This window comes from Sciurus vulgaris (assembly GCF_902686455.1).
Source record: "Sciurus vulgaris genome assembly, chromosome: 9".
Classification (NCBI taxonomy): Eukaryota; Metazoa; Chordata; class Mammalia; order Rodentia; family Sciuridae; genus Sciurus; species Sciurus vulgaris.
Window position 1 is genome coordinate 125,544,404 of NC_136469.1, and position 25,064 is coordinate 125,569,467.

The following is a 25,064-nucleotide window of genomic DNA, read 5'->3' on the forward strand; positions in this document are numbered from 1 at the left end:
AAATACATCTTTGAGATTCTGATTTCAGTTCTTTAGGATTCTCAGGGAAGTTATGGATCATATGGCAGTTCTGTTTTTAACTTTTTTAGGATCCTCCATCATGTTTTCCATGGTGGTTGCACCATTTATGTTCCCACAACAATGCACAGAGGTTCCAATTTCTGCACATCAACACTCATCTTTTTTTAAAAAAAATTTCTTACAGACACATTTTGATCAACACTCACCTTTTTTAAAAAAAATAATGGCTATCCTGGAGGTGTGAGATAATATCTCATTATGGTTCTGATATGCAGTTCCCTGATGATTAGTAATGCTGAGCACTTTTTCACATACCCACTGTTTTTTATTTTTTTCTTTTAGGTTTTGAATGGAAACTAAGATTTTAATGTGAGACCTTTCTCCTTTTCTAATAAAGGCATTTATGGCATACATTTCCCAGTGAACATTGTTCTAGCTGTATCCCTAAAAATTTGATGTTTTATATCAGTTTTCATTCAGTTCAAATATTTCTATTCTCCTTTTTGATTTATTCTTTGACACATGGGTTATTTAGCAATATGCTAGTTTCCAAATAGTTTGACTTTTTCAAATAACTTTGCTACTGATTTCTAATATTATTTCATTGTAATCAGAGAACAGCTTGAATCCAGCTTGAATCCTTTTGAATTTGTCAAGACTTATGGCTCAAAATACATTCTATGTTCACAGAAGTTTTGTGTACACTTGAGATGAGTGTTTCTTTGCTGTTGTTGGATTCAGTGTAGCATAAATATATTTGGTTAATAATGTTGCTCCTCTGTATCCTTAAGGATTTTTCTACTTATTCTACCAATGGTAAGAGAGATACAAAAATCTCTAATTGTGGATTGGTCCTGTCCCCATCCTATCAGTTTTGCTTCATATATTTAGCAACTATTATGTGCACAAACTTTTAAAACTGTTATGTCTTCTTGATGAATTCACCTTCTGTCATGATAATGCTTGTTTCTTTGAAAACTCTCCATCTACTTTTGATTAGTGATACCATGCTCTACTTTCCACATCCATTTATCCTAATTGTGTCTTTATATTAAAGTGGGGTCTTGAAGGGAGTGTAGAGTTAGGTCTGGTTTTCTTTTTATGCAATCTGACAATCTCTGCCTTTTAACTAATTTATCTATAGTTAAATCTTACATTTAATTATTGATGTGATTGAATTTTAGTCTATCCATTTTGTTCATGTTGTTTCCTTCTTACTTCTTTTCCACCTTTTGAGCACATATTTCTTTAATTCCATTATATCTCCTTTGCCTTAATATGTAACTTCTTCCTGTAGTTATTAATGGTTGCTTGAGGATTTTTTATATACATCTTAGTTTTTCATGGATTAACTTCAAGTGATATATCATGAGTATATAGAATAAGAACCTTAAATTTTGTACTTATATTTCTGCCCTCCTTGCTGTTTTTGTTATTAGCATACATTTTCTTCCTTCTTTTTTGTTGCTGGGGATTGAACCTAGGCTTACTAATGCTAAATATACATGCTGTCACTGAGCTACACCCCTACTTCTATATAAGCCTCATGATTTACTGTTATTATTTTATATGGTTCATTTTCAAAATTAAAATAGTTTAAAATAACATGATAAAAGCCTTTATAGATACACCCCACATAGTTTTTTCCAGTGTTCATCATTCTTTTATGTAGATCTAGATTTTCTTCTGGTACCACAATTCTCATGCTTGAAGGATTTCTTTAGAAATTTTTTTTAAGGCACATCTGCTAGTAATGAATTCCTTTAGCACTTGTATGGAGACAAACAATCTTTATTTCACATTCATTTCTTAAAGGTATTTTCTCTGGGTAAAGAATTCTAGACTGACAATTTTTTTAAAGTACTTTATTGTTCCAGTATCTTCTAGTTTGCATGTTTCTACAAATAATACGCTGTCATTCTTATCCTTGTTCTCTATAGAATGGAACTTCTTGGGATGCTTTTAAGATTTTTTTATTCATCATTGGTTTTAGCCAAATTTATTATGTGTCCTCTTGTAGTTTTCTTTATGTTTCTTGAACTTGGGTTTTGATAATCATTTTGGACATGAGAGCTTTTTATTTTTCATCAAATTAGGAAAACTTTTAATTTTTTTTTCAGATATTCTTCCCCCTCTTCCCTTGGAGATTTCAATAACAAGTATATTAGGTTGTTTAAAGTTCACATATAGCTCATTGATTATCTTTTTTTCCCCTGTCTTTTTCTGTTTCCTTGTGGATAGCTTCTATTGCATTGTCTTCATGATTCACTAGTCTTTTCTTTGGAAATGTCTAACCTGCTATTAAAATATTCAATTACTTTTTATCTCAGACATTGCATTATTTTTCTCTAGAAGATTTTTAAAAAAATCCATGATTCCACTTAATATGATCAATTTTTTTCTTTTAGCTTCTTGTACATGTAGGACATATTCATAAAAACTTATCATACTCTGTCATCTATGTTATTTTCAATCAGATTTACTGATTTTGTTCCTAGTATGAGTCATATTTTCCTGCTTTTTAAAATATGTCTGGTAATTTTTTGTTATTTAGCCAAATAATGTAAGTTTTACCTTATTGAATGCTGGATATATTTGTATTCTTATAAATGGTTCTAGGAGGGGTTAAGTTACTTGGAAATCACTTAATCTTCCTGGATATTACTTTTAAACTTTGCAAAGAAGGGCCAGAACAGCATTTAGTTTAGGATTAATATTCCCCACTGAAGTGGCAAAACTTTTCTGAGTATTCTACCTAACACTCCATGAATTATGAAGTTTTCTATTCTGGTTGATGAGAACAGGCACTATTCGTGGCCCTGTGTGAACTCAAGAGATTGTTCTTTTCATCTTTGGTTGTTTCCTTATGTATATGTATGAGAGAAATTCCCTGTGGAATACTGAGGGAAATCTTTTATAGATCCATAATTTTCCTTTTCTGCATATCACTTTCTTCTCTTATACTGTCCTTTAAACTCTCCTTGCCTGTGCCTCCTTGGATTCCAAATTCCATCTCTTCAAATCAAGGAGACCACCAGGTTCTTCTTTCCTAACTAGCATAATGGAAAGTTTGTATGGGAAGTAAGAGGGGGCAGTTGTAAGGCTCACTGTTCTTAGTGCTTGATTTCCCATGTTTTGAGGACTGCTGTTTTATATGATTTTTTTTTTTTTTTGGTTTGTTTGTTTTTTGTTTGTTTCAGGTGAATATTAGATCTAATTCTGGTTACTACATTATATGTAGTCTTTTTGGTCTACTATAACAAAGTACCATAGATTGGGTGACTTAAATAACAGAAATTTAATTTTCACCGTTCTAGAGACTAGAAAAAGTGTAAGACTAAGGTTCCAGTAGTAGATTAATTCAGAGACGTTTTCTCTTAGTTTGTAGGTGGCCACCATCTCACTGGGTGATCAGATGACCTCTTGTTTGTGAACATTTGGGGAGAGAGCTTCAATCTCTTTCTCTTCTTATAAAGACACTAATCCTAGCATGGGAGCTCCACTTTTATGACCAATTCTAACCCAATTACCCTCCAAAGACCATATTTTCTAATATCACATTGGGAGTTAGGGCTTCAGAATTTAGGGGGATACACTCAGTCCATAGTATCTATCTTGGACAGAAGTAGAAATCTTCCCAAACCGTATTTTGAGAACTAAAATCTGCAACATGTTCTGTTATGTATATGCAATGTTAAGAAACTCTGGATTAGGCAGTTAACCAGGTTGCTTTACTGTAGGAATCCTCAGAGTCTCTAATGGACTAGTGTGAGTATAAATTTCCATGAGAAAAATACAGTATCAAACACTCCTCAAATTTATTGATCAAAAAACCCTAAAAATGGCAGAGCACTGTTGATGAGAACTAGTGTTCTGAGCTCACTATTTTTTGCATGACTATATACCTATTAATTGTATACCTCCTTCAGGATAAGAATAATTTTTCTTCTTGAAAATTAAAGTATCTAATGTTAAATGTTTTATATTCATTATCTCATTTCATCTTAACAGTAACCAGCCCATTAAACACCGATTTTGCATTTTGTAGATGAAGAAATTAAGGCTTATAAAGCTTAGGTCACATAGCTGGTGGAACTGGGATTCAAGTCCACTTTTGGAAAAGTGTAATAAAAAATGTGGGGAGGTTGAAAAATATTTCTTTGCAATAGTGGTGACTATTTTCTTAGTTTTCAGTCTGGGGTTGTGAATATGCATGGTTCTCTACAAACTACAGGTGTAGGAACTCTCTCCTTCCCTTTCAACAATCTCCCTCACATGGAATAGATATCTGGTGGTTTCTTAGAAAAGAGAACTGAAGATAATGATGTCCTTAATAGTGGTTGAGTATTCATATTGGTAATAGGAGTCTGGAATGTCAAGAAAAGTTGCTCCCATTCTCTGGCTAAGGTCACTGATCTTGTCTTAGGTCTAAAGTGCTGGGTTGGTCTTTTGTCCAAGAGTGTATGTCCCTCATACAGTGACCCCCTTGCAAAATTTCTGCTCTTGACCTCCAGTCTGGCATTTTCCTGACCTCTGACAAATTTGGGGACAACTGTTAGGAGGGAGTCCTATTAGCTGTCTTTGGACCCAAATCATCTTTTCATACATGTTTTCACTGCTTTCCATTTTCTTTAGGCTCTCACACATAAAATATTCATTCATTCACTTTCTTCTACTTGAGGGAAAGAAATCCATCAACAAAAAATGTAGTATGTCCTTTTCCTGTAGGGGTGCCAGGCTAGCTTAGGTGCAGGTAAGGGCCATGGAGTCAAGACCCCCAGACTCCGGGAGTTGGGTGAAAGTAGGCTTGTGGTGAGCAGCTTGCAAAAACGTTTATTGCAGGAACAGGTCTACATTTAATAAGTTTCTTGCCCAATCACAATGTGCCATGGGGGATCAGACCACCAGGCTCCTATACAGGTTCCCTTGGTAACACTAGGTAAATTTGGGGCAGTTGTTTACATTCCTAGGTGGTGAGAGTAGAATGCTCCTCTCTGCAAGTTTACACACTTGAGATATTAACTGCTGTGGGCCAAGAACTAGGATTTCTCCCAACATTTTTCCAATCCCCCTTTTCCCCTTTATCTCTCTTCCTTCATCCCTCCTTGGGTTAGTCCATCACCCAAGTCTTTGGTGGAATACTATAAATGGTGTGGGTGCAGATTTAAGATGTGTATTAGAGATAATTTGTGCTATTTCACAAATTATCCATTTATAAAAGAGGTCCTATTGTCTGAATAATTAGAAACGATGAAGACAGAAGCCAAAAGAGGGAGAGAGGAGAACTAAATTCACTGATGAGCAATAAATAGCTGAGTTACCAAACTAGCATAGTGCTAGAGCAGAGATAACCATAGCTCCTGTGTCTACAGAAGCAGCTGACAATAATTAGGCCATGCAAGACTTCCTCAGGAGGCAGCTGCCCCACCACATGGAGAAATGATCTGAACCAAGCAGTGGAGCTTATTCTCAGTTACTTCTGAGAAGACTGGCCCATGTATACACCCCTGTTTATCACCCTTTCCATCAGATTCCAAGTTCCCTAGGCATCAATTACCTGAACTTTTGTCCTTTCATCTGATCAAACTCCCCACCCTCAACCCTCATACCTGGATTCCCTTCCAAGTAAACCATTCCCACATACCTCTTAGAAGTCCCAATTCTCAATGTGAGTTCAATTAAACTGTATTTTTAAAACTTCTTCTCTGAAGGTTCTGTTTACCTTTTCATGTAACTAAAAGGCTATATATTCTGGGGACAGTTTCTTTATATCCATTTTAAATGGAAGTTTTCTGTCTCTTGTCCAAAGTGTTTCAGCACCATCCTTACTCTTTAATGCCAAGTTGAGAGTGTTATTCTCCCTTCCATCTTGCGAACCCCTTCTGCTCTGTGGAGGCTCACACCATCTGGCTATATCACTCTGCCCCCTCCATGCTGCTATCTTCTACTAGTAGTCTCTGGGTCTTTCCTTCTCGTTCTCAGGAAAGTTAGCTTATAACTCAGTTTTCTTCTTTATCCCTATTTCTGTGATTCTTCTCGGTGACTTCAATGTGTATGTTGATTCAACTCACCATGGACTCTTGGTGTTTTAACTTTATCATATTTTCAATAATGTTTTTTTCCTACTCCAGTTATTCATCATGCCTTATATCTTGGCATCAACAGAAATGGCACCACCTCCAAAATTCAAATGCAAACATCTACAATATCAACCTTTCAAATTACTGCCTTGAAAAGGACCATTCCTTCCAAAGTGCTTTTTATTTTCTTGTTTTGACCTTGGATCCATCCACCTGTTTATCCAGACCCATCACCATCTTTATTTCTCTTCTAGTTTATATTACATGACCCATCATTAGGTTACTTCCTTGCAACCCTCAACTTCCTTGTCCTGTTTAGTGAGATTGGGAGTCCAATAAGCAGCATCTTTTTCATGACCTGAGTTCTGTAATACCTGAGAGAGAAAATTAAAACTCAGACTGACAATAGCAGATGAAGATGACATATCATCTTTCCTAATGAAAAGTCAATTCCAGAAAATGTGACTTCATTTTATGGCAAAGACTGACTTTTTAAAACCAAGTCTTATACATATTCACTTAGTTATAGGCAGCGCTAAACATCTACAACCATCCCCTCTCAATTCCGTACCATGGGATCCAGACTTTGTAACTCTTAGGCAATAGGGGCAGAGAAGAACACTGCACTGAATCTCAAGAAAAGAAAGACAGGAAGTTGGCTTTACATGCTCACTCTATTATCCTGACCTCCCAATAATCTAATTCATTTCTCTGCAAGGGAGGAAAGCGGCAGGTCAAGAGCATTACAACAGTGAAAGGCCTCCCACATGGAAGGAAACATTAGAGCTTGATGATAACATTTCCCCAAATATCACTCTTTCTCCTTTGCACTTCCCTGGTATTTTGTGGTCTTTTCCCTGTCAGCACCAGAAGAATAGAAGGTAGTCCCGAAAATACTTGCACACATTTGCCTCATTTAATCACAAACCCGAGAAACTAGACATGTAGAATCACCTATTTTATAAGAAAAGAAATTAAAACAATGTGAATTTATTACTGTCATATGTTAAATATGGTAAACTAAATTTATCTGAGAGGAGGTAGATTAATTCCCTTTTGTTTCTGTAACTTGTTTCCACACCCTCTGGGGCTTAGAACAACACTGTTTTATTATCTTATACTTCTGGAGGTTAAAAGTCCTAAAATCAAGATTCATCAGGGCTGAAATACTTCTGGAGACTCTAGAGGAGAATCTGTTCCCTTGACTTTTCCTGCATCTACAGGTTGCATTTCTCAGCTCATGAGTTCTTTCCTCCATTTTCAAAGTCAGCAGCATAGCACCTTCAGTTTCCACTCTGATTTACACACTCCTCCTCTCTTTTTCACATATAAGGAACCTTCTTTGTCATAACATTGGGCCTTCTGATAGTCCAGAATGATCTCTCCATCTCAAAATCCTTAAAAACATCAGCAAGTCTCTTTTGCCGTGTATGGTAACATACTCACAGATTACAGGCATTAGGATATAAACATCTTTGGGAGGAACATAATGTTTTCTGTGATAGGAAGCATGCAGCCATCCCTCTGAGAAAAAGACACTAGAATTCTATTTACTTAGGGAGTACTATCTCTTACTACATTTGTTACTGAAAAAGCAATCACACAATACACATATGCACCGAATACCCAGCACAGTACCTTGCTAAAAGCATTTAATATTGAACAGATATATGCTTACCACATATCTACGAGAAAAGTTTTAAGGATAAATAGCAGTTGAAGAAGTAATATAGGGCTGGGATTATAGCTCAGTGATAGAGCACTTGCCTAGCACATGTGAGGCACTGAGTTCAATCCTGGGCACCATGTAAAAATAAATAAATAAAATAAAGGTATTGTGTTTATCTACAACTAAAAAAAGTAATATAAAATGATTTTCTAATTATCGTGATAAACACATTGATAATACCTGAAACCAGCTGCTTAAAAGAATGATTTTAAGAAGTCATCAGGATGATCAACAACATAAAACTTCCCCAGTCTATCTTCACTGTATGTCAATGACTCTGCCCACCCCTCCTTCTGAATCGTCTCACTTCACTGATGTTTTATAACTAAATTGGCAAAATATAAATTGATAAATATTTAAAAATATTTGTTATATGTGTTCAGGAAAGAAGTACATTTCATTTAAAATTAGGTGGGCTGCAACACTTCTGTACTGCAGGTTCTAGTTGGTAAGAGAAGAAAAAAAATAAAAGGCATACAGATTTGAAAGGAAGAAACAAAACTATCTTTATTTATAGATGTTATATTATATATGTAGAAAATCTTAGGGAAGCTACAAAAAAGGACAGTAGCAGCAGTAAGTTGAGCAAGGTCTCAGGATACAAGGTCAATATAAAAATTCATTTGTATGTCTATATATTAACAAAAAAACACTGGAGGTAGAAATTAAAAATACCATTTACAATAGCATCAGAATATGAAATAATTAGAGATGCATTTAACAAGATATGTGCATTGTATACTAAATACAACAACATACTGCTGTGTAAAATCAAAGACCTAAATGGAGAGACATGCCCATGTTCATGAATTGGAAGTCTCAATATTGTCTAGGATATCAGTTGCTCCCCAAGTGATTTATAGAACCAATGCTCTCTCAATAAAATCCAGCAGGTTTTTTTTTTTTTTTTTTTTTTTTTTCTTTTTCTTCTGGTACAAATTGAAAAGTCAATTCTAAAAGTTATTTAGAAATGTAATGAAGCTAGAAAGCCAAATTAGTTTTGACACAGGCAAACACAGGTCTTACACTACCCAATTTTAAGACTTGCTATTCAGCTACAAAAATCAAGAGTGTGGCACTGGAATAAAGACAGGCACAAATCCATAAAATAAAGCAAAGTTCATAAACCAGCATACATATTCATGCAAACTGGTCTTAAACAAAATGCAGAAGTAAAGGGAAAGGGCAGTCTTTTGAACAAATGCACCAGCATATGCAAAATCATGAGCCTCACTCCTCGCCTTGCACCACACAAAAATTAACTTAAAAAATGAATCCTAGAACTAAATGTATGAGCTAAATCCATGAAGTTTCTATAAAAAAAAGGATAAAAATCTTTGTGACCTTGAGTTATGAAAAGATTTTGTAGAATGCAAAAAATATGAACACCTCAACAAATAAAAACTTTATGTCTTTAAAAGAATAATTAACAAAATTATGAGATAATCATAAGCTGGGAGAAGATTTATGCAAAGCATAATGTAGCCTGAATAAAGAATTCTTACAACTTAATAATAAGATAATTGATTAAAAGTGGTCAAAAGATTTGCACTCTTGACAAGACAATATTATACACACAAATGGAAAATAAGCATGAAAAGATGCTCAACCTCATTAATAATTAGGGAAATGTACATTAAAACTCCTTATTAGAATTACTAACATGTTAATACCAAGTGTTGGTAAGGATATGGAGCAAATAGAACTCTTTTTTTTTTTTTAAATAGAACTCTTAGAGATTGCAGGTCGAAATGGAAAGTGGTAGAGTCACTTCAGAAAAGATTTGGGGGGCTCTTTAGAAAGCCAAACATTGTTCTTGTATATGACATAGGAATTACACTACTAAATATGTGCCCAAGAGAGATGAGATATATATTCATATGAAGGTGTGTATTCAACAATAAAAAGGAATCAACTATTGATTACACAATAACATGAAGGAAGCTTAAAACATTATGTTGAATAAAAGAAGCCAGACCCAGAAGAGTACACATTCTGAAAATCTAGAAAAGAGAAATGTACTTTAAGAGCTGGAAACAGATCACTGATTATTTGCTGTGAATGTGTGTATGAATGGGAAGGAGCACAAAGGGAACTGTTTTGGGTGATGAAAATGTTCTTGATTGTGGTGGTGGTGGTATGGGTACAAACATTTGTCAAAACCTGTAGAATTGCACATTTAAAATTAATTTCATTTTAAAATATATAATATTTTGTAAATTATACAATATTAATGTTGACTTAAATAAAAAAAAAATAAGCAAAGCATTTGCATTTTTTTCCCCTCTCAAAATATTTCTTCCCTTTTGAACTTCCATAGGCAATGTCTCAAATCAATGTAGCAGATAAAATAGTTGGGTAACACTGGACAGGTAAGCTATTATTCTGAACTCAGTAAGTTCCTTTATCAGTAAAGTAAGTGAATTAGATGACTCCACTTGTTCATTCAATAATCATTTGGAAAGTCTACTAAGGGGCAAGCACTATGATAGATTCTGGAGACATAAAGCTGAAAAAGAGACCATTTCTACTAGACAAGGCATCATGATACAGCATATGTACATTAAGGGTTTGAGGAGGGTTCGAGAGAGGAGTAGTCTTCCCTGATGATCAACGCCTGTGTTGGATTTTGAGGTACAAGTTAGCGTTAGGTAAAGAGAGAAGAGAAGGTATTCTAAGCAGAGGGAGCTATGGGCAAAGGGCCAAAGGCAAAATATATACCCTTTGTTAATTACGTAAAGTAGCTTAATATGTCTAGAACATAATATTTATCCTTGTAAGGACATGGTTGTGTCTTGATTGAAAGAAGGTAAAAAAAATACTACTCTAGTTTGAGCAGACAGGGGTTCTGTACCTAATGGTACCCATATTGGAGCTGATTACCTAAAAGGGAAATAACTGTCAGCAGTTAGGATCCTTCTGTTGCAAGGAAAATCCTTTGGCTCATGTAACAAAATGGTCCAGGGGCATGTGATCTGAAGAACAGCAAAGACAAAGAGAAGCTTTTCACTCTCCATTCCTAGGTCGCAAAAGCTCAGACCTTGCATCCTTTTTACAAGCAGTTTCCCTGAAAGATTAAACCAAGTCTTCTAATGGAGTTTCATTGGCTTTCACTTCTTGCAGACAGCCCAGATCCTGGGGTAATCCCTGTGGCCAGGGGAATGGTACAAGGTAATTCCCTGGCCAATCCATAGATCCTGGGGTTGGGAATAGCCTCACATGGGGGAGGGGGTAGAACTCCATATAAAAAGTAGACCCTTGTGGAAGAAGGGAGTCTAGATATGGAAGGGGAATTATGTTTTAAGAAAAACATCCCAACAATTTTGTATCAAGTGAGAGGATACAAACTCATATGGACAAATTTCTTCTTGTGACTTCTAAACATAGGATGAGTCAATGAAAACTTCCTTGGAAATAAAGTGAAATCATATGTACATATATATGTATATATATGTACTTATATATATATTTATATATATAAAACTATAACTTTTAAGTACACATAAAACTATAAGTCAATATATAAGCATGATATAAGCAGATGAACAGTTTTATGAGAACAAAGAAGGGGGAATAATTCTAATTTATAAGCTCCAGGATATCTTTACAACAGAGGAGAGTTTTTGAGGGGTATCTTAAAAAATGGAGAGGATCCTTTTAGCAGAGACAAAATGAAAAGCTGCAGCTGGTCTAGGACCAGCATGCAATCTGGTGATGCTAAAGTTTAGGATAACTGATCAGTGTGGGAGCATAGTAATGGAAAGATCCAGCTGTGAAGAATTATTCCTGTTATGCTACAGAATCTGGACTTACCCTTTAAGCAATGAGGAGTTGGTGAATTTTTTTTAGACATAGAAATGACCCAATCAAATCTGCATTTACAGAACTATAGGACTAGATTAGATACTTCTTAAGAAGTTAGAAATTAAGTCTGGGGAACAGAGTTAAGTTTTGAAGTAGAAGGCTGAGGAAGCTCAGGCCTAATGGTTTCTAGTTTCCTTGGGAAACAGGACAGAGTGCATGTTGAGTGTGATGAGGTGCTATGCAGTTAAGACAAACTGGAAATTTCAATTATGCAGAACACTCCATTATCACACGTTTTGATAAAAGGATTATTAAATAAATTCTTCCAAATATAAGGTCAAAGCACATTACATTAGTGAGTCAGTTAAAATCTAGTAGAGTCAAACATAATTCGCCCATGCTATTTCATCATCAGCGACAATGGCCACAGGTAGAATAATTACCACTGGTCACTCAGATCCTGGGATCACTGGCAGTGCAGACGTGAAGGCAGTGTCAGTGGCAGATAGGAGATGACACAGGAGAATGTAAATGGAAGGAAGCCAAGTGAGGTAGTGTGAGAACGTGCAGTTAGAGGTGGAGTGAGGAAGAGCCTGATTTCTCCATCAAGTATTCTAATAAGTAGCAAAGAGCAGCAGAGAGATTTGTGGTAGCAGTAAAACGTGGTTGCCTAGCAGGTTTGGTTTTGGGATTGAGATTTAGAATTACTGCCTAGAGCCACCTGTACCAAATGAAAGACTCTGCTATATCACAGTCTACTTATTTTCTTACAGACACAGTCTCAAATTATCAAGAAAAATAATACAAATGTTAAAATAATTGGGCATTCTTTGTATATTATCTGTACCATTTGACTTAAAAATGTCACATATGAAATTAGTTATCAACCATATCTTATATTTGCTTGGTGCTCTGCAGTTTAAAAAATCACTTTCAAATATACTTCTTCATTTGTTCTTACATAATCTTATAAACAGAACAGATATAAAATTTTTCTACTATTACCCTCCCACCCTGAATTACAGTTAATACAGATTTAATTATTTAGGTACTTATAGCTAAGGACAAATTCCCCAATATTCTGGACTAGACTATATTGTCTCCTTTAAAAAAGCTTCTGAATATTCTAAAGAAGGAAGCCAAATATGGATAATCTGTACACATTTGACAGTGATCATTTAAACCAAACTTCTTTCCCAGTATTCTTGCCATTTTTCTCAGAATGAGGGAAGGTGAGGGACAATAGTTATAGATGTGTACTTATCCTTTTCATGTATGTGCATTTGTACATGTTCAACAGCAAAGCATATTATAAATGTGTCATCTTCAAAAGTAGTAAAATGGGATTTTTAAAGAATCAATCAGGTTTGATTGTCAGCATGGAAAAAACAAAATCAATCACAATATTTACTCCTTAGTAAGTCAACAAATACCTGATGAATAAATGTACATAAATAGATTTTCAAATCAATAAATTAGTTATACTAAACTTCACCACCTTTGAAGTTTTGTGCTAATTTTCATACATTTCCTAACATATACTGTCAAAATAAAATATTCATGAAATAAATTTAGATAAAGTTTAATAAAATCTTAGTCAATAAGAGTCTGAATCTATTGATTTAAACTTTTACTAAAGTGATCAGCCTCTTGACTTTGAATCTACAGTCAAAAGACAATGGTTTTTGGATTTTTTTTCACATATTATATTCCATATTACTGAAAAAGTAAGTCTTTAGAAAGTAATATAAAATAAGACCCTTGACTTATAGTAAAAACCAAAATATGACATAATGACTTGTCTTCAGTTCTGGATTGAATGCCTACTACCTACACGTGGTGTTATCTCAGCTGCTCGGCCTAGAAGTGGATCTTGTTAACTCAAGCTCCAGCAGCAACAGATATGGTTTTGGTTGATTTCCTTAATTCCCTGGAGTGTCTCCTTTGTATTCTTCTAGAAAAAAAGAACCTGACAATAGGCCTCAGCAGTGTCCAGGCCTCTAAACGAAGATGGAAGGTTGAGAAGTGCAGAGGGAAACCTGTATAATATTCTGACTTTCGGAGAGTAAAGAATAAAATATTGCCAGATGGAGAAAACGGTATTAAACTTTTCCCAGTAGAGATGTTTAAGCGAGAAATAAAATGCAGAGGGTAGAAAATCCCTAGTGAGTGAGAAGTTTGCTAATACCAAAATACGTTTGGATTCTTACTTAAAAGCCTTATCTTTTTCAAGCCTTTTCACACCATATCTCCCCTGCTGGATCTGGGTGAAGAGCAACTTGTAAGACATTTATAATACATTATCTAGGGATAAGTTTATAAACTGACATAAAAGAATTGTCCAAGAAGCTACATGACCTCTTGAAGTTTATTACAGTATCTTTAGTTCTTATTGCATATATTCTTACATGCCTTTAACAAGTCAGGATTATACATATAGTAAGCTCAATTTAGCAAAAGTTATGTCTATTGCTTCTCTTTTGAAAATCAGCTGCATGCAATGCAATATTTGGTGTGCAGAGTTATTGTTTCAAAAAGTGAAAAACTACTTAGCTTTAACTGAGAAGGGAACATGATCTTTATTGGCTTATATGCAAAGTTTAATTTTGGTTTTATGCATAATTTGCATAGTTCATGATTAGTTTCTAATGAAAAACTATATGTCTTGTCAACAACCTTGAAGAAATCAAGTGACAGTAGCAAACAGGAAAATTTGAAGAAGAGGCATAACTTTTAAAGTAGAAAGATCAGCAAGAACTGCCTGAAACAGAAAAACAAAAAGAATTATTAATAGCAAAGTGAAGTCTATGAAATAAGGTATAACAGAAACACCATTACAATGTAATTTTGGCATCAAATATCTTAAATCTCTGTATTAAAGCTACAACTCTCCTCTTTTCTGAATGCATTAATGTTAGTACATGTGCACAAAGCTAAAATGTGCAGTAGAAAATAACCTAGACCTTCTTAGCCTTGAGCCTTCTTCAAATATACAAGGTAGCAAGAGTTTATAAGAGGTCTAACATTTCAACTTGCTTCTATAAATAAACGTACATTATGAATCCTAGACCCGTTATTCTAGAGTAAGGAGTAACTGACTGCAGGAAATCATTTTGAGATGGAATTAAGTATTTATTCAGTTGCAAGACACATAAACATCCTCTTCCCTTTAACCAACGCATGTTGGCAGCTATTTTAAGGATACAATTTACATTTTTATTAGTGATAACAAACAGAATAATGTGTTAAGCCCTATTTAATTGAACCATATTTCAGGTGTACATTATACCATTGAAAATAAATCAGTATTAAATAGCTAACTCACAATCGAAAATAACCCAAAAAGTTGAGTGTTTTTACTATTATCATCCAGACACATACTATTTAACTCTCTAAACTGGCTTTTCTCTGTTTTATGAATATAACATATGGATGTATATAATAATAAGAAAAGGTAACACAGCCTCAATAGTTTCTATTAAAATTACTAGTATCTGCTTCATATGATGGTTGTAATGGTTTTCTATAATAAATTCATTTATGGCCCCATAATAATAAGGCTGTTTTCAAGTGATTGGGGAAATAGGAACACTTAATATTAGCTCAGAACTTATAGATTTTACCAGAGTTAAAAAACGGCTACAAGTGTGTCCTATGCATCAGATACTAAAGTGGCTGAGCCTGGCAATCTCTCAGGAACTATTTCCATCCCATCTGAGTGAAACTTATCCTTACTTCAGCTGCAGCCAGTGATGTCACCTCCATCAGGTTCACTGCTCGGAAAGCAAACACGGCAGCTGCCAAGACTGGAAAAGAATGCACACTATTTCAACTGCTGGCCTACTCAACAGCTGGCAAAGTTCCTGCTATGCCCACAAGACACTTGGAAAGCTCAGGACTAGTGCTGGACACAGCTGCACCCCTGCATTCTGAGTTAAAGTCTTAGGATGAGAAGAAACTGTGTACTCTAGAGATCAGTGGCTGAAGGCTAGACAAACTGAATCACAGTTTCAGGAAAAAGGAAAATTCAGTGGTCCTAAAAAAGTCATTTTTTATTACAATGTTTCTTTCATACTGTAACAGTTTTAAAATGGCATGAAGCTGTAACAATTGTCTTATAAAATAAAGATTTATTGTGACATAGGCATTTCTTACTAATGCCATGGGGAGGCTTCTGGAAAGTCAATGAATGCCAAATTTTTAAATATGTCAGATTGCATTTTACATGTACCAAGGAAATGTCCTGATAGAAATACAACTTATTCTTAAAAAATGCTTTTACAATATTTGGTTATATTTATATCTTATATACTCAGCACTGATATTCTTAATGTTACAAATGGATATATCTGGGGGAGGGCTGCTCTGGGATTGATCTTGACACATTAATGTTGGCTACAGGAAAAATAAGATGAAATTTTGAAAAATGAATTATAGAACAATTTGGACTTCAATAATATACATTACATAGAAAACACTGAGATTATTTCCATTAAAATGTGTATAAGGAAAAAGTCATGCTAAAATGAAACACTTATTAAGAAATAAACTACCCATAAAACTATATGTGAGAATGAATCATGAACAATAGACGGACCCATGTAAAAGAAGAGGTAGGTGAACCTGATAGGGAGATGGAATTGCCTGGAGACTGTGCTTGATTTCTTCCCTTTTTTACCCTCCCCCTCCCCAGTGGTAGTAGTGCTGTCCCTGCTCATCAAATCATCGAAGTTTAAGAAATTAGTTGTGACAGATATTAAAAAAGTATTTGGAAACTGGGTCTAGATATATTGCAAACTTCCTATAAATGTGTATTTTTAAAAATACATTTCTATGAAAATAAAAATAGTTAATTCTTATGTCAATTCTCTAAGTTAAATACTATTATTAGATCAATTTTCCTACTGTAGAAACTGAGGCACAGTGAGCTGGGGACATGCTCAGAGTCACTCAGGTAGAAAACAGTAGAGCCAATACTTTTCACTGGCGCTGCACCTAGGCATCTAACCACTGCATGATGCCACTACTGAGACCAAGGTCAGCAGTGATCACTCATCCCGGACATGGAAATCCACGTGCTTTCATATGCAGGGTGCACTCTGCTGTCCCTCAGGATGGCGCCACAGAGCCGGCATGCAGGCTGACACTGTGGTGTCTTGGCCGTGGTAGCAGGTGGTTGTGTTTGAGGAGTGGATGTCAGGAGGTGGGCCTCTTAATTTTCCAAGACAGGGTGGGGTGCAACCAGTGACTGGGAAGCTCAGGCACTTTTTTAGGGAACAAGAGATTTTGGGCAGCCTGGCACAGAAGCATTAGAACCAGTTAGAGGAAAATTCTCAAGAAAAGAGCACAGTAGTAAAAAAAAATTTAAAGTCAAATCACTCTGGGATTCCTCAATGTGTAAGAAGAGATCTGGGACAATGAATTTCTCTTTAACTGAAAAAAAAAGAAAAGTATTTTAAAGTCATGGTGCATCATGTTCATAAGAATATCAAAGGAAACCATTTTCTATGGGTCAGTTATATAGCTCCCTAATATCTAGAATCATATTTTAGACAATGGATACATTTTAGAAGCTAAAGAATATGGTCACTACTTTATTTTCTGTATTTAACTGAACTGAGTTGCTGAAAGCTTGACAGGACATACAAATTTTCTACTGTATTAGGAAAGAGCTTTACATGGTGGGAAGTTGTTTTGCCAAAAGTAGATTAAGAGGAGGGAGCGCAAGCAGTTCACTAACTGACCTCCCCATCCACAATGCTTATGTGCTCATAACCTTTATTTATCTTGGTGTCACATCACAGAAGTTCCTTTCTGTTTGCTTCATGTTTAATCTGCCCAGTCCTTCTGCAGAACAGGTTTGTTTGCCAAGAAGAAAAGATCTATACTTTAGGATATTTTTGACTGAAATCATGTTTTGTGTGAAATGTGGAAACTGTAATATTCACGTCTTGTCCTTTAAACTATTCTCATTAATTATAAGCAATACTATCATGAACGTTGACACCATTGTTTTAAACTGTTCTTTACAAGGCTCTAATTTGCAATTTCAGTCAGTGATATTTATTAAAATATTCCTAAAGACTAGTGACTCACTTGATCACAAAAGGTAGTCCCAAAATACACATATCAAAAATGTATGAAATAGACCTAATTTGTATAATTCCATATAAAATTATCTAGCCTTGTGGCTTTTTATCTGAATTCCATGGTAGGGGAGCTCCCACTTGTCCAGTTCCATTTCTAGATGTTCTAGAATTCTTTCCTGTTGATTTTTAAAAAGGCACTCAGGGAAAGTGGATGGATGAAATAGCGTAGATTACTCTTCCACCTATTCATCAGTATGTTTTTCACTAATATATTCAGCTCACAGCAGAGTGCCTGGTTTAGAGCAAATATAGTGTTCCATATACATCTATTTCCTTTTTCCTTCAGGCTGCTAGGAGGTGATAAGGCACAGAATAAGATTTTAAATTGGAAGAGACAGTGAAGTCTTTCTAATTCAACATTTCTTTCAAGTTATAAAACCTCTTGATTTGTCAGGTGACATTTTAAGAGCTCTTTCTACTTTTGGAAATTCTAATTATTAGGAAGTACTTTCTTATACTGAGTTCCCTTCATTTACAGTTTCAATTTTTTTTTTTTGTTTTTGTTTTTGTTTTTTTTTTTTTGGAAACGATACCTAATACTACATATGATACTCTTCAAAGTATCTGGCATAACCAGAGTAGGGTTATTTGGTGAAAAGTCTACATTCCTGTCACTTGAGAAATAGTAGCAGAAAATAAGGCTGCTTAACCTGGAAATGGAAGACTTTGGGGAGAGGCGAAGATTTGAGAGTAGAAAAAACATAAAAATGACCTTGGCTTACAAGGAGTACATTTAAACAAGTCATATTATCCAGAAATGAAATGGACCTCCTGCTAGGACACAGATTACCCAATACTGAAGTGTTCAAACAGAGGATAAGAACTGCTTGTCAGAAATGTTTGAAAACGTTACCCTGATGTCCTCTAGCATTCCTTTTATCTCTAGATTATACATATCACCGTCATTCGGTCAAAAAAGAAGAGGGCAGACCATTGTTTTCTAACTCATATTTGTATGGGCTTTAAAAAAAGTTGAGAGAAGGATATTAGGAGTTAAAAACATCCCAGTCAGTGAGAATCTCTGATTACAACAGGGGTGCTGTTTATCTTCATGGTATTTTACTGTTATTCTAATTTTCCTATTTTAAATGCCATCCAGTTATTATAGACTCTTAGCATTTGAAAATGTTAATATGGTACCTAGAGAATATTTGAGCCATAATTTTCTTCCACTAACAATATTTCCACCATAGTGCATAGAGGTAATTTTAAAATGTTAAATATTTCAGGTAAGGAAGAAAACACTAGGCCAACTTTTCTGCTATCCACCTCTTGTTGTGAAGACCTCCTAATTATTATTTTTTTTCCTGATAATCCTAATGATAAAAATAACTGAGTCTGTTGCACTGAAGGGACACAGAATAACATAATTAATAAGAAATAAGTGCCTGGTGTGTTATAAATTTGCCTTGGTGTATATCTGTTGCATGAACTACTTAATTATTAATTAGAGATGAATCTGGTTTTCTGAAAAAAACAAGAATTTTTTTTTTTTTTTGGCATGAAAGAATACCTAAAAGGGCAAATTCACACCCTAGAACGTAAGTCACAGACTATTAGCAAAATGCAAAAAGTTTTGAATTCAGTATAGCTTGAGACCAGAAGAGCTGGATTTCAGCTCTGCAGCTCTCAGTCTTGGTTTGGATTTTAGGTATAGTTGAGAAGGGCACAGAGAAGAGAATGCTGAAGAAGCTGCCCAGATCTCACAGGTAAGCCCTGGCTGGTCTAAGAGAGGGGTGAGGGAAAAGGCCTGAGAGACAGAGTAGGAGTAGACTGGTATTGGGCAGTTACACTGAAATATCCACTTCTGAATCTTAGCACTTATCTTCTAAACCAGATAATTACATTAAAAGTTTATGCATTAGAAACGACAATAGTAGACCCAATCTCCAATTGTTAGAAAGGAAGGGAACCTTACTATAGAAGCAACATGTGTTTCACAAAAAAACAAAACAAAACAAAACAAAACTTACTCTTACCAGCAAGAATTTCCAGAGAGTTATATCCTAGGATTCTATCCCACAAAAGCAAAAGCTGATCTGTAGCTAAGTATCCAGAGAAAGCTCGAACCATCCATTTAAATGATATGCGAAGTCTGTAGGTAAGGAAAAATGAAAATTAATTTTTTTCCTCACGATAAAGCAATATCAGAATAGCCCAACAAATTATAATGTTAAGGTCACTTCTTATCTGAAAGTTACTTAGAATCACCTGGATATTTAAAACTCCAGTCTTTCTCTAAAAGCTGCAAAAGTGCAGCAGTGAGAAACTCCAAGGACTCCAATTAGTAGTCTTCACCTACTAAGAGGAAGACTTGTATGCTGGGACTTCCTTTATATTGTATCCAGTCTTTTATTCAAAATATTTGTGTGTTCAATGGTTTTATATATATTTTTGCCAGTTTATTTATGTACTTGAATTAAACAATCTTGCATTTTCACTTCTCTATTTCTGTAAAATATATTTATTTAATGCTTTTCATTTCCCATGAAAATTCTTGCTTTCTAATAATTTCTTTTTTTAAATTGGTATTCAACATGATATATTCACACATGCACATAACATACAATTTGGTGGTCAATTTTCATTCTGGAGTACCTCCCATTGTCTCCCCTCCTCGTCTCCCTCTCATTCCTTTTCCTTACTAGTCTATTGATCTCCCTTCAGATTTCATGAGACATCTTCACTCCTCTGCTTTGCCTTTTTTCCCCTCTAGCTTCCACACGAGAGAAAACATAAGACTCTTGACTTTCTGAGTCTAACTTATTTCGCTTAACATAATGCTCTTAAATTCCATTCATTTTCCTACAAATGACATAATTTCATTTTTCTTTATGCTTGAAAAAAACTATATATATATCACATTTTCTTTATTCATTCATCTGTTGATGGACGCCCAGGCTGGTTCCATCACTTGGCCATTGTGAATTGTGCTGCTATAAATATGGTCATGCACATATTGCTATAGTATGTTGACTTTAATTTTTTTGAATAAATACCAAGGAATGTGATAGCTGTGCCATATGGTGGTTCCATTTCTAGCCTTTTTTTTTTTTTTTGTACTGGGGATTGAACCCAGGGGTACTTAACCACTAAGCCACATCCCCAGGTCCCCCTTTTTTAAAAACTATATTTTATTAGAGCTAGGGTCTCACTGAGTTTCTAAGTGCCTTGCTAAGTTGCTGAGACTGGCTTTGAACTCCCAATCCTCCTGCTTCAGCCTCTTGAGCCATGGGGATTATAGGTGTACACCACCACGCCCAGCCCATTCCTAGTCTTTTGAGGAATCTCCATGGTTTTATATTTTTTCAGTTCGATAAATTATATTCCTACATTTCAGTCAAATGGCTTCATAGGATGGATAAAATAAAATAATGGATAGGAGTTTTAAAGCACAAATGGCTTTACAGCTATTAACAGACCCTAAAAAGATTTCTGATTTCAAAGCCTTAATTTTAGTGAGGTTATCAGAACTCTGAAAGATCAACCAGAAAATAATTAAATTCCATTTTTCTACCAAAAAATTCTAAGTAGTATGAGAACCCACTATTTATAAGTAGCTTATGTTACAATAACAGTTTCTCTCTGAAATCAGGAAATGAGCTCCTTGATTCTAGTGCCTTGGGAGATAACAGTCCCTCTTATTTCTATAGTACCTATGAGCATCTAAAAATCACTTGACTGCCACTGAGAAGTGCTAGTCACACTCTTTGTTGGAATTATTCTAATATTATATTGATAAATATCTGTACTACTCTTTTAAGAAAGCAAAAGAGAGCCAGGCACAGTGGTGCACACCTGTAATCCCAGGGGCTCTCAGGAGGCTGAGGCAAGAGGATCACATGTTCAAAGCCAGCCTCAGCAACTTAGCAAGACCCTGTCTCAAAATAAAAAAATAAAAAGGACTGGGTATGTGCCTCAGTGGTTAAGTGCCCCTGGATTCAATTGCTGGTGCAAAAAAAAAAAAAAAAAAAAAAAGGCAAGAGAGACCCCAAGATTACTGGGCTGCTGTCACAGTACTAATTCTCTTAAGACTACAAAAGGTCCCCAAGTTTCAGAAATTTCTCAATACTGGGTAGCTATTGGCCTAACAATGAAGTATGTTTAGGCAATAGTATTGACAAATTAAGCTTTTTGGTTGATTTTAAAGTATCTCTTTATAGATGCAAAGAAGCTTTTGGCCACTAGATATTTTAATAATTGAAAACTGCATTTGACTTTTAAGTCTAAATTATTATCTTCAACTAGTTTCATTTTACTAAAATTCTCAATGTATTATAGAGGAAAAGTATTTTCTTTCATATAGACACCAGAGCATCTGTTTTTAAAAAACAAAGTTTATTGAGGCATAATTCATGTAAGTAGAATGTACCCTTATAAGTGAACAGTTCTATGAGTTTTAATTAAGAAAAACCAAATGAAAATTGTAGGACTGAAAATGCAATAACCAAAACCCAAACAAACAAAAAGCCAAAAAACAAAAATTAAAAAACCCCAGAGAAAACAAAAAACAAATTACTAGATATGTCTGATAACAAAATGGAAAAGTCTGAGGAAAGAATGAATTTGGGTATAGATCAACAGAAAAATGCCTTATCTGAATTATAGAAGAAAAAAGTATTTAAAAAAATGAATAGAGCTCTGAAGACCTATGGGACATCATCAAAATTTAACATTTATGTCATTGTAATCACAGAAGAAAAGGAGAATTTGTATGGTGCAGGAAAAAAAATTGAAGGAATATGGGCTGAAAACTTGCCCAAATTTGGCAAAAGACATAAAGGTATAGGTTTAAGCAGTTCAACAAACCCTAAACAGGAAAAAATTTAAAAATCCATGCGTGGATACAACATAATCAAACTGCTGAGAATGAAAGATCTTGATAGCAAACAGAGAAAAATAAGGATTAAAATTATTTTTTACTGAAATGTTTAGTAGAATTTCCTAATGAAGCCATCCAGGCCTGGGGTTTATTTGAAGTCGAATATGATTAAAGATATATACTTTAATCATATGGCATCTACTGAAAAAAAATTTTTAAAACAATATAAATAGTAGTCCAATAGTAGAGATAAAATGGAATAAAAACTATTCAATTTTCAAAAGTAGGTAGAAAAACAAAAAGGACATGTTGAACAAACAGAAAATTGTATTAAGATAGATTTCATACCAATAACATTATATTAAATATAAATGATATAAACACACCACTTGGAAAACAGTCACCACAAAGAAGAAATCAACTATAGTTTTGACAAGAAATCCACTTAAGAAACAAAGGCATCAATAATCAATAGATTGGAAGTTAAAGAACAGAAAAAATATATCATGAAAATTATAATAAAAAGAAAGTTGGAATGGCTATATTACTATCAGATAAAGTAGATTTATTACTATGAATAAAGAAGGATACTACATGATTAAAAAAGGACCAATTCTTTTAAAAACAGACCCTTGAATATGGGAAGTAAAAACATGTATAACAGGGAATGAAGAAGACAAAATTCACAATTATAATTAGAGACTCTTTAATATTCCTCTCTCAATAATCAAGAGAAAAAGTAGACAGAAAATTATTAAAGAGGGTATAGGAGTACACAGAAGACTTGTGCTACAATATCAACAAACTTGGTTTTATTGACATTTATAGGATGTTCTGCCCAACACTTGTGGAACAAGAAATTCTTTTCAAGTACACATGGAAAATTTGCCAAGATAGATATATTCTATGTCAAAAACTAAACCTGAACATATTTAAAAGAACTGAATTCATATGAAGTATGCTAACTGCAATAGAACTAAAATATAAATCAGTAACAGAAAGATGTTATTCTTTCAAATATTTGGAAATTAAACAAAATATTTCCATATAACCAATGGTCAAAGAGGAAGTTACAAGATAAATTAAGAAGCGTTTTGAATTCAATGAAAATTAAAAGACGACATATCAAAATTTATTGGGTGGGGTAAAGTGGTATTTTGAAGGAAATTTATAATAATAATGCTTATATAAGAAAGGAAAAAGGTTCCAGTAGTCTAAACACCTATCTTAAACAAGTAGAAAGACAAGAGCAAAATAAGCCTAAAGCAAGCATAAGGAAGAAAGGAATAAATATAAGAGTAAAAATCAATAAAACTAAAACAGATAAACAAGAGAAAAATCAACAGAGCCCCAAACTAGTTCTTTCGAAGATGAATAACATAATAAACCTTTACCTAGAATAATTAAGAAGAGAGAGATGATACAAATACTGATCTCAATAATGAGAAAGGTGAAGTAAGCAATGATTCTAGAGATGAAAACATAAGAATAACTAGGGAGTATTCTGAATAACTATGTGCATAAGCATAACTCAGATAAAATGCATAAACTATTGAAGCTCACTCAAGAAGACATAAATAACCTGACTAGTCCTATAACTGTTAAAGAAATTAAATTCAAAATAAAAAACTTTCCAACAGAATTAGTTGATTTATGAAAACCTTGAAAAACTGATTTCTATTATGACAACAGAAATTTTAATTCTTTCTCCTCCATAAGAATGTCAATGCGTGTTATAAGTCATTGAAATGTGTTCCTTTTAATGATTAAAGTGAATAAATTAGGCTAGGAAAAAAATACCAGAATTTTAGTTTCACAATAAACTAAATGTCTTCGACCTAGTGAAAAAAGTTTGGAGTGTGGAAAACAAATTACATTATTTCATTTCTCCTTAAACTCTTTTTTGACCTCAGAATAAACCTCTTATCAAATAGGCCCTTTTTAACAGAGAAACATAGTAGCTCAGAGTGGAAGACAGGAACAAAACATTGATAAATCATTTTGAAACTTTTGTTGCTTCAGACACGGTTATTTTAAAAGAGACAGAACCTGTAATATTTAAGTCCAGAGCTATTCTACGTTTTCACCTATAACTTATACTGAGATCAGAGAAGAACATTCAAACTTCTAGAAGGAGGACAGTCATGGGTAGTTAAACAATTTGGTGTCCTTTAACAAAAGACTTTAACCTACAGAGCTTTCATAGAATGTTGTCTGATATAATTTATTCTATCCTGGCTTACTTTTAGTAATATCACATTTCTCAGGTTGTATTTGTTTCTACAAATGTTTGCCTCAGTCTTGCCTAACATTTTTCATTATGAATAGAAATTAGTTCATTTGGTGATTCTTGTACCAGAGACAAAAATCCTAGTGAATAAGATTTTATTAGGATTTTGGTAATTCTTTCAAAAAATTTTATACAACATAGTTACAATTTACTACTTGATAATTATTGT

At 34.2% G+C, this 25,064-nt stretch overlaps 1 protein-coding gene across 3 annotated transcripts in view; it reads right to left on the reverse strand.

Moving 5' to 3' along the window:
* Window positions 1-5,839: 5,839 nt before the first annotated feature.
* Window positions 5,840-25,064, reverse strand: part of TBC1D19 (TBC1 domain family member 19) — a 146,708-nt gene continuing 127,483 nt past the window's right edge. Inside the window, exons 20-23 of one of the 3 annotated variants that reach the window (XR_013766309.1) lie at window positions 19,763-19,878; window positions 15,370-15,440; window positions 10,714-14,395; window positions 5,840-6,475 (exon numbers count right to left, since the gene is read on the reverse strand). Coding sequence is in view for 2 of the 3 variants with exons in the window: in XM_079154518.1 (XP_079010644.1) it covers window positions 14,321-14,395; window positions 15,370-15,440; window positions 19,763-19,878 (262 nt within the window). In the remaining variant the exon portion in view is untranslated. Of the gene's footprint in view, window positions 6,476-10,086; window positions 14,396-15,369; window positions 15,441-19,762; window positions 19,879-25,064 lie in introns of those variants that run through there. The other 2 variants (XM_079154518.1, XM_079154517.1) reach the window with 2 other exon arrangements.